The sequence below is a fragment of the Engraulis encrasicolus genome, chromosome 5 (assembly GCF_034702125.1).
Source record: "Engraulis encrasicolus isolate BLACKSEA-1 chromosome 5, IST_EnEncr_1.0, whole genome shotgun sequence".
In the NCBI taxonomy this organism is placed as follows: domain Eukaryota; kingdom Metazoa; phylum Chordata; class Actinopteri; order Clupeiformes; family Engraulidae; genus Engraulis; species Engraulis encrasicolus.
Window position 1 is genome coordinate 355,677 of NC_085861.1, and position 10,629 is coordinate 366,305.

General features: G+C 49.4%; 1 protein-coding gene across 1 annotated transcript in view; it reads left to right on the forward strand.

Annotated features, from left to right (window-relative positions):
- The first annotated feature begins 8,817 nt into the window (after positions 1–8,817).
- The window catches only part of abhd16a (abhydrolase domain containing 16A, phospholipase), a 29,297-nt gene continuing 27,485 nt past the window's right edge, over positions 8,818–10,629 (forward strand). Inside the window, exons 1-3 of the mRNA XM_063198481.1 lie at positions 8,818–9,021; positions 9,558–9,614; positions 10,534–10,600. Of these exons, the coding sequence (XP_063054551.1) occupies positions 8,920–9,021; positions 9,558–9,614; positions 10,534–10,600 (226 nt within the window). The 5' untranslated portion in view covers positions 8,818–8,919. The remainder of the gene's footprint in view (positions 9,022–9,557; positions 9,615–10,533; positions 10,601–10,629) is intronic.

The following is a 10,629-nucleotide window of genomic DNA, read 5'->3' on the forward strand; positions in this document are numbered from 1 at the left end:
GTGCTTGTGGGGTGCTGTCCAATATCCAGACTAGCTCCCGTCCTCGGCCTGTGGGGTGCTGTCCAATATCAGTTCTCCCGTCCTCCCGTCCTCAGCTTGTGGGGTGCTGTCCAATATCAGTTCTCCCGTCCTCCCGTCCTCGGCCCATGGGGTGCTTTCCAATACGCTGACTCGCGCTTCACTGACGTCCCTGGAGGACGATATTAGAAAGAAGAATTAGCCTACATAAGATAAAAGGCCAAAGCCCCCCCAACACACCCACACACACCCACTCATACACACACACACATACACACCCACACCTACACCCACACACACACACACACAAAATTGACTTCTGAAAATATATTTTGAATTTTAACGGCTTTTTTTAAATTTTGTTTGGAGACAACATGTTCACACCTCTCTACAGTATCTATCAAAGCCAATATTTTACTGCTGTTTAAATCAGGGCTTTGAACCGGTTCAAGGAACGAAATGAAAACCGGGACCTTTTTGTATTTTACAGGGAACAGAAACAAAACCGGACACGTTATTATTTTTTACGTTCTGGAACAGGAACACTTATTGAAAAATAACGGTAACCGGTTAATACCGGTTTTATTTCGTTCCTCAAACTAAAGAAAAGGTAATTATTTTCCTGGAACTCATAACCGGAAACGTTATAATTCCGTTTTTGTTCGGAACGAACCGATTGAAAAAAAAATACTGGTTCAAAGCCCTGGTTTAAATAGGTAATATAATCATATTTTACTGCTGTTTAAATAGGTAATATAATCACATAATCTATCTGAAGGCAATGTTTAAACTTCTATTCATGCTGATATTTTATATTGAATAACAATGTAATTATTGTTCTATTCTATAACTATCCGGCTATTTTAATATGTAGACTATTTTACATGTGCATATGTGGACACGTTCACTTTGGTGAGCAGGTCATTTTACTCTTTTATTGTTTATTTGGTCTCTCTCTCTCTCTCTCTCTCTCTCTCTCTCTCTCTCTCTCTCTCACACACACACACACACACACACACACACACACACACACACACACACACACACACACACACACACACACACACACACACACACACACACATGCACAAACACACACACACACACACACACACACACACACACACACAGACAGACAAGAATAAACAAGATAAATAAACAAGAGTAAACTCTCCATTGTTGTTGTTGTTGTTGTTGTTGTTGTTGGTGGTGGTGGTGTGTGTGTGTGTGTGTGTGTGTGTGTGTGTGTGTGTGTGCACTACATCTCTAGTTGATCCTGTTGTATTTTCCATAATGGAGCCTATACTGAACATGTGATCAGTTTCTGTTCACATAGGCTACACTTAAAACAATAGATCAGCATGTTTGAACTTGAAATCACAAGTTTGCCATCTGCCTCAGACCTCCATGTTAATTTAAATCCTCATCGTAAGTCATGTGGAGCTCTGAACACAACACTCTAATTTAAATGGGGGGGGGGGCACAGCAACCTGTACCCTAGGGGCCCCCGGCCATTTTAGCACCCTGAAGCCTAGGGCAGTGGTTCTTAACCTGGGGTGCGGCGGACACCCCCTCGGGGTGCGCCAGAGATTCCAGGGGGTGCATAGAAATTTGTTTGTATTGAGGTTGTGACAAAATTCTGCTTGCAAACATTATAATTAGACCAAATTAAAACATGTTTTGTTCACCATAGCCCCCTGTAGCCTGGGGGCCCCATAGCACCCTGTAGCCTGGGGGCCCCATAGCACCCTGTAGCCTGGGGGGCCCCATAGCACCCTGTAGCCTGGGGGCCCCATAGCACCCTGTGGGGGCCCCATAGCACCCTGTAGCCTGGGGGCCCCATAGCACCCTGTAGCCTGGGGGCCCCATAGCACCCTGTGGGGGCCCCATAGCACCCTGTAGCCTGGGGGCCCCATAGCACCCTGTAGCCTGGGGGCCCTCTGCCTTAACCCGGCCCCAGTGTAGGGGCCCCCATAGCACCCTGTAGCCTGGGGGCCCCATAGCACCCTGTAGCCTGGGGGCCCTGTGCCTTACTCCGGCCCCAGTGTAGGGGGCCCCCATAGCACCCTGTAGCCTGGGGGCCCCACAGCACCCTGTAGCCTGGGGGCCCTGTGCCTTACTCCGGCCCCAGTGTAGGGGGCCCCCATAGCACCCTGTAGCCTGGGGGCCCCACAGCACCCTGTAGCCTGGGGGCCCTGTGCCTTACTCCGGCCCCAGTGTAGGGGGCCCCCATAGCACCCTGTAGCCTGGGGGCCCCACAGCACCCTGTAGCCTGGGGGCCCTGTGCCTTACTCCGGCCCCAGTGTAGGGGGCCCCCATAGCACCCTGTAGCCTGGGGGCCCCACAGCACCCTGTAGCCTGGGGGCCCTCTGCCTTAACCCGGCCCCAGTGTAGGGGCCCCCATAGCACCCTGTAGTAGGGGCCCCATAGCACCCTGTAGCCTGGGGGCCCTCTGCCTTACTCTGGCCCTGAGGGGGCCCCATAGCACCCTGTAGCCTGAGGGGGCCCCATAGCACCCTGTAGCCTGGGGGCCCTGTGCCTTACAGGCCTACACAGCACAGCAGCCTGTACCCTAAGGGCCCCATAATCTGGCCCTGCATACAGGACACAAATGTTTTTTTTCCTCATTTGTTAAGCACTTTGAGTTGCATGCCTTGTATGATACAGTGCTATACAAATAGAATTATTATAGTATATTATTATTATATTATTATTATATTATTATTATATTATTATTATCTTATATTATATTAAATTATTATGGGTGGTCCCCAGTGTGGTGTGTTATGGTCCTCTGGGCGTTCCGTACCAGAGGCTGCTTAGGTATATGTATGGTTTCCGGTAAAAGTCACTTGAGTAAATATGCCTGCCGGCTAAAGACAAGCTGTTGTCCGAGTCATCATTGAATGGTCTACATACAAGTTACTACATGGTGTCAGAAGCGGTGACTCTTCAACGTTATGCTGCATTGCCAATACTGGCAAATAACATCAAGATAACCGCGCAGAGGAGATTGTCACTTCGTATTCGCAATGTCTACTGAAAGGCAAGGCGCCAACTCCGCTGGAGCAAGCAACCCTGCGGGAGCAAGCAACCTTGCGGCAGCAAGCAACGTTGGAGAGGTGTTTCGCTTAAGCCCGCCAGAAAAGTTTGACTGCCGAGATGTCCAAAACTGGCCCAAATGGATCCGACGATTCGAGAGGTACAGGGTCGTATCGGGGTTAGACAAAAGGGAAGAGGCTTTTCAAGTGAATACGTTGATTTACTCAATGGGAGATGAATCCGAGGATATCCTAAATGCCTCAGAGCTAACGTCGGCAGACAAGCTGATCTACAAAAAAGTGAAAGAATGCTTTGATGAACATTTTATTGGAGAACACAATATAATTTTTGAAAGGGCGAAGTTTAACATGCGCAAACAAGAACAGGGAGAAACGGCCGAGAGCTTTATCACCGCGGTTCACAAGCAGGCGGATTACTGCAAATTCGGGGCTCTCAGAGATGAACTGATCCGCGATCGCATTGTCGTCGGCATAAGAGATGCCACGGCTCTCCGAGAAATTGCAGATGGATGCAAAACTGACCCTGACTACAGCTGTAACCCGGGTCAGACAGAGTGAAAACTGTGAAACAACAACAGGGTGTGCTGCGCGGCGCGAGTGGCCCTGTTTCCATTAAAGAGCCCAGTGAAGAGATGCATGCGCTTTCACTTGCACGCAAGACAGAGGGTAGTGCACAACAGAGACAAAAACAAAACAGGTACGCAACGTCATCTGCTTGTCATAAATGTGGGAGGGCTCCGTCACACAATTGGAAAGACTGCCCGGCCAAAGAGGCTGAATGCAGAAAATGTCACAAACGAGGACACTTTGCTGTTGTTTGCAAGTCTAAGCAGCCTGTACACGAGATGGCAGAGGAGGAGGGACTCTACCAGGACAGTCTGTACTTAGGGGAGGTGAAGTCAGACAGCACTGGCTGGTTCTCAGATGTCAAACTAAACGGGGGCAGCAGTAGTTTCCTTTAAACTAGATACAGGGGCAGCAGTGACCGCCATTCCTACCAGGCTGTATAGCTACAGAAGAGACGGCCCTCTACTGCACACCCCCAAAAAGCTGTATGGCCCAAATAATACCAGGCTGTCTGTGGTAGGTCAGATTCAAGGCAGCCTTGAAAGCAAGGACAAAAAGTCCTGTCAGCCAGTGTTTGTCATTGATAACTTGGCTAGGCCACTGCTGGGTTTACCAGCACTTACAGCACTACGCCTTGTGGAGCGAATGGAGAAAATTGACACACTGGAGGAGAATGGGGACCCAGAGAGAAAATTCAAAAAGAAATTCCCAAAGGTGTTTACAGGATTAGGGAGACTGGAAGGTGACTATCGTATCCGGCTGAGAGAAGATGCTGTCCCCTATGCCCTTACAACCCCTCGCCGGGTGGCCAATACCCTTAACTGAAAAAGTCAAGGAGGAACTAAAAAGAATGGAGGAAATGGGGGTCATCTCCAGGATAGAGAAGCCGACTGAGTGGTGTGCGGGGATAGTGGTAGTCCCAAAACCCAATGGAAAAATTAGACTTTGTGTCGACCTCACCAAGCTAAATGAAAGAGTGTGCAGAGAAAGACATATCTTGCCCTCTGTCGACCATTCGTTAGCACAGCTGAATGGTGCAAAATTTTTCACAAAATTGGATGCACGAAGTGGTTTTTGGCAGATACCATTGGCACAAGAAAGTAGGGAACTAACAACATTCATTACTCCCTTTGGCCGTTTCTGTTTCAATGTGCTACCCTTTGGCATAAATTCGGGCCCAGAACATTTTCAAAGACGTATGTCCCAGCTCTTAGCCGGCCTTGAAGGTGTCATATGCCATGCAGATGATGTCCTCGTCTCCGGAAATAATGAAGCAGAGCATGATGAGCGACTCACAGCTGTCCTGACGCGACTCCAAGAGGCAGGACTAACACTAAATGAGAAATGCACCTTTGCACAGTCGGAAACTCTGTTTGTAGGACATAAAGTCAGTGCAGCAGGCGTTGAACCAGACCCTGAGAAAATCAGAGCAATTACAGACATGCCTGTCCCAGAGAACGCAGCAGACGTTAGGCGCTTTTTGGGGATGGTGACATATGTTGCAAAATTCCTCCCTCACTTTGCAGATTCTACCAAACCACTCAGAGATCTGCTGGGGAAAGGCAATGAGTGGACCTGGAGTCATATGCAGCAGACGGCCTTTGACAAGCTCAAGAATGAGCTAGCATCACCAACAGTCTTGGCTCAATACAGACCACAGGCCAAGACAAAGGTGTCGGCAGATGCCTCGTCTTTTGGCCTTGGGGCAGTCTTAATGCAAAGAGAGGAAAATATGCAGTGGCGTCCAGTTGCCTACATTTCCCGAAGCCTCTCTGACACAGAGCAACGGTATGCCCAGGTTGAAAAAGAGGCACTGGCCGTCACCTGGGCTTGTGAGAGGCTGAGTTCATACCTCATCGGATTACAGTTCACAATAGAAACAGACCATAAACCCCTCCTTGCACTCTTAGGCACAAAAGCACTGGATGACTTACCTCCCAGGATTCAGCGATTCCGGCTGCGATTGCTTAGGTTTATATACAACATCATACATGTACCTGGAAAGGCCCTCATCACAGCAGATACACTGTCCAGGGCCCCGATAAGACGCCCACTGACAGCAGAAGAAACACAGATGGAAGGGGAAGTACAGATTTTCATCAACGCAGTACGTGATAACTTACCTGCATCTCAGTCCAAACTTCAGCAGATAGGTGAACATCAGCGGCAGGACGCCATCTGCAGTCAGCTGATCCGCCAATGCCAAAGAGGCTGGCCACGACAAGAGGAGCTGTCCCAGCAACTGAAGCCTTACTGGGAGCATCAAGGTGAGTTACACATGAATGGTGATCTTTTGATGAAAGGGCGACGTATTGTCATTCCAGAGACATTGCAAAATGAAATGCTTGCCCGACTGCACGAAGGACATATGGGGGTATCCAAATGCAAGCTGAGGGGCTCAGCAATCTGTTTGGTGGTTAGGCCTGAGTGCCCAAATCACAAAACTTGTGTCCAATTGCGAGACATGTTTTAAAGTACCAACAGCTACACCCAGAGCCGATGATACCCTCAGAGCTGCCTAAGCGGCCTTGGCAGAAAGTTGGGGCAGATATGTTTTACTGGGAAAATGACTCTTACTTACTGGTAGTAGACTACTATTCAAGGTACATTGAAATAATGAAGACATCTATAACTACATCAGCAGGGATTATTAATGGCCTGAAATCTATTTTTGCTAGGCATGGAGTGCCTGATTTCCTGATAAGTGATAACGGGCCCCAGTTTTCCTCTGCCTCTTTCTCCTCTTTTGCCACAGACTATGACTTCAGACATGTCACCAGCAGCCCATACTTCGCCCAGAGTAACGGTGAAAAGCCTCTTGAAGAAGAACACCGACCCATACAAGGCCCTGTTGGCATACCGGGTCACGCCACTGAATCAAGGCCCTTCACCGGCGGAGCTCCTGATGGGCAGAAGGCTGCGCTCACCCTTGCCACTCTCACCCAGTCAACTCAAACCACAGTGGCCAAACCAAAAGAAATTTGCAGACAAGGACAAAGAGTTAAAACAGGCACAGGCACTGGCCTACAACAAAAGGCATAGAGCGGGGGTCAGGCCAGAGCTACAAGCAGGTCAGCGTGTCTGGATTACAAACACCCAGGAGCCGGCTACGGTGCTGAGAGAAGCAGACACTCCCCGTTCCTATGTCGTGGAGACAGATACAGAAGAGGTGAGGAGAAACAAGGCACACCTCAGACCCTTACCAGACATTCAAGGCCCTACACAGAATGTGGGGGACACAGAACAGACAGCAGCACCAGAATTGAGGGTGGAGGAGAATGAAGAAAGGGTTCATCCAAGGAGGGAGGTGAAGGCACCTGCATGGCTCAAAGATTATGTCCAGTAATGCAGAACAAATTTAACAGGTTTAAGTGTTGTTTTCATATTCCGTATTTTCAGTGATCTTAAAGTGTCAGACAGACTAAATGCTTTTTAGTTAGGTAGTCCATGTTTTGTTTAAGAGTTTATGACTACTTTGGAGAAGGGGAGATGTGGTGTGTTATGGTCCTCTGGGCGTTCCGTACCAGAGGCTGCTTAGGTATATGTATGGTTTCCGGTAAAAGTCACTTGAGTAAATATGCCTGCCGGCTAAAAACAAGCTGTTGTCCGAGTCATCATTGAATGGTCTACATACAAGTTACTACACCCAGGGGACAACAATGCATGGGCATGGAGGGTGGTGGCACTGTCTTGTCTTTACTCTTTTTCGTAGTGTCTGGCCCACTGTCTGTGCCTCCTCTGTCTTAATGCCGTCTTGGCCAGGACTCCCTGGAAGAAGAGGTTTTTTTTTACCTCAATGGGACCTTCCTGGTTAAATAAAGGTCAAATAAATAAAAACTAGAGATGGCGGACCAGCGGTCCATCTTCAATGAACTGAGTCAAGTGGTTAGATGGGTTGTAGATGGGTTTTAATGGGTTGTATGTGTGTGAGGTGCCAAAAGTGCCCGGTTGATTTCCTCGTCCTAGCTCGGCCAGCCCTGAGTGGCCTGCAATCCTGAAGTACGTAGAACGTCCCATGTAGCCTACAGGCCAGTGGCTTTCAAGGTGGGGGCCGCGAGGGGATGCTAGGGGGGCTGGGGACTTCAGGGGGGCCGCGAGGCAGTGCTAGGGGGGGGGGGCGCGAGGCATTGCTAGGGGGGGGGGGCCGCCAGGCAGTGCTAGGGGGGGGGGGTCGCGAGGCAGTGCTAGGGGGGGGGGGGCCGCCAGGCAGTGCTAGGGGGGGGGGCCGCGAGGCAGTGCAGTGCTAGGGGGGCCGCGAGGGCAGGCAGTTGCTAGGGGGGGGGGGGGGCGCCAGGCAGTGCTAGGGGGGGGGGGCCGCCAGGCAGTGCTAGGGGGGCCGCGAGGCAGTGCTTAGGGGGGGGGGGGGGGGCGCGAGGCAGTGCTAGGGGGGGGGGGCCGCGAGGCAGTGCTAGGGGGGCCGCAAGGCAGTGCGAGGGGGGGTGGGGGATTGGGGGGCGAGGCAGTGCTAGGGGGGCCGCGAGGCAGTGCTAGGGGGGCCGCGAGGCAGTGCTAGGGGGGCCGCGAGGCAGTGCTAGGGGGGCCGCGAGGCAGTGCTAGGGGGGCTGCGGCAGGTTGGCAGGAAAAGTACAAAATAAAAGAAATAATTGCATATAATGCACACCAAAATAAACAAAAGGAAAGCTAAATGATATTGGTTAATAACTGATATTGCATCTCTGAACATTAGGCTACTACCATTGTTGTTATTTTTATATATCCCAATTGGACACTTACTCACAGACATACCTAGAGGTGCACAGAACAAAAACAGTGTGACACGATCATGTCAGCTGGGCCTTGGATGTAATGTACTGTGCAGGTATATGGGGGGCCTTCTCATGGCAAAGTTTGGGAACCCCTGGCCTTGGAAACACAAGCATTTTGATTATTATTATTTTAAGCATTTTAATTATTATTATTATTATTATTATTATTATTATTATTAATATTATTTCCAGACCCGATAAAAAATTACCTTCTTGGATCTTGACTTTGTGCTAAATTGCTGACTAAGTAGGCTATGTTAAAATGGTTATTAAAAAGTGTTAATATATTAAAATGGGTAGCAAATTACGTGCGTGCGTAAAAAAATATCTCATATTTCACCATTATTCTATGACTGTTGACTGACGTCACACGCCAGCTCCTCGAAAACAGCCCCGAAGACTTCATTCGCCTTTTTCATTCTGTGCGAGAGAACGTCGCTCCCGGTTGAGTTTTGGCCTTTACGTGTTTCCGTAGCTGTAGTAGCACCACTAATCTAGCGTCAAGAATGGCCGGCTGGATATGGCTCCGTTGTGTGTTCGGGCCCAATCTGACCCGAACCCACCGCTCCCCCGAAGCGCCCCGGGCCGACGGACGGGTGGCGAGAAGGGTAATGGGATGTGTGTTGTCATGCACGCTGATCGGAACCGATCGGAACAGCTGCTGCTGTGTGTAGCTCAATGTTGTGCTAAAGCGCGCTAGCCTGCGTTTGACGTTAGCTAGCTAGCTAGCCGTCCTTGCTAAAGTGCGGAAGTGTGTTATTGACGCGGCTGTTGCAAGTGTCCGATGATGCTGAAGCTTTTTTAGTTTTTCTTTAGACCACCTCTGTATTGCTTGCGAGCCTTGTGTGTTAGCTGCGTGTGTGTGTGTGCGTGATGATGTAGCGTAACGTGACATTGGTAGCTCAGGCTACAGCATACATACAGGCATGCTGCACACAGTACATACGCGTTGTGTAACTCTGAAGTGTATTGTGTGTGTGTGTGTGTGTGTGTGTGTGTGTTTGTTTGTTTGTTTGTTTGTTTGTTTGTGTGTGTGTGCAGCATGCAGTGCATCAGCGTTGTGTAACTGTGGTGTCTCACCGCAGGAGCTCAGATCAGCACTATGACTTAACGTGTGTGTGTGTGTGTGTGTGTGTGTGTGCAGGGGTGGCCATACCAGCCAAAAAGTTTGGAGAAGCACGCTGACAGCATCCTGGGATGGGTAAGTGTGTGTGTGTTTGGATCAGTGTGTGTGTGTGTGTGTGTTTGTGTGTGTGTGTGTGTGTGTGTTTAGATCAGTGTGTTTGTGTGTGTGTGTGTGTGTTTGGATCAGTGTGTGTGTGTGGTGGCAAGTGGCCTGCCAATTCTGCAAGATCACCTTCTGCCTGAGTGTGTGTGTGTGTGTGTTAGAGTTGCCACATTTCAGTGGTAAAAAAAACAGGCACATTGACGACACATTGACGTGCGAGCGCGAAGCATTAATGATGTGTGTTGTGTTTATTTCATTGGGGTAATATGAATACCTGCATTATAAAAATCCGGGAAGTTATTTAATTTACCTGGACAGAGTGACCATAAAAACCGGGACAATCTAGGAAAAACCTGTGTGTGTGTGTGTGTGTGTGTGTGTGTGTGTGTGTGTGTGTGTGTGTGTGTGTGTGTGTGTGTGTGTGTGTGTTGGGCTGGGCTGGGCTGAAGTCTGGTGTACTCCATGACAGGACAAGAATGTCGCTGGGTGCAATATGGTGTGGAATGCTGAATTTTATCAGAACACACATCTACACTGACTAGATGTGTGTGTGTGTGTGTGTGTGTGTGTGTGTGTGAGAGAGAGAGAGAGAGAGAGAGAGAGAGAGAGAGAGAGAGAGAGAGAGAGAGAGAGAGAGAGAGAGAGAGAGAGAGAGTGTGTGAGAGAGAGAGAGAGAGAGTGTGTGTGTGTGAGAGTGTGTGAAGATCACTGTCAAAGATATGTGTTTAACTCTTTGTGTGTGTGTGCATGGACACTTGCTTCCAATAATATTTGGATCTGTAATGCTGCCTTTTGTGTGTGTGTGTGTGTGTGTGTGTGTGTGTGTGTGTGTGTGTGTGTGTGTGTGTGTGTGTGTGTGTGTGTGTGTGTGTGTGTGTGTGTGTGTCTCCAGGCGTCTGCTCTCTGGTCTCTGTCCTACTACAGCTCTCCTCTACTGCTCTGCTACCTCTACAGGAAAGGTAATGCAGCCATGTGTGTGTGTGTGTGT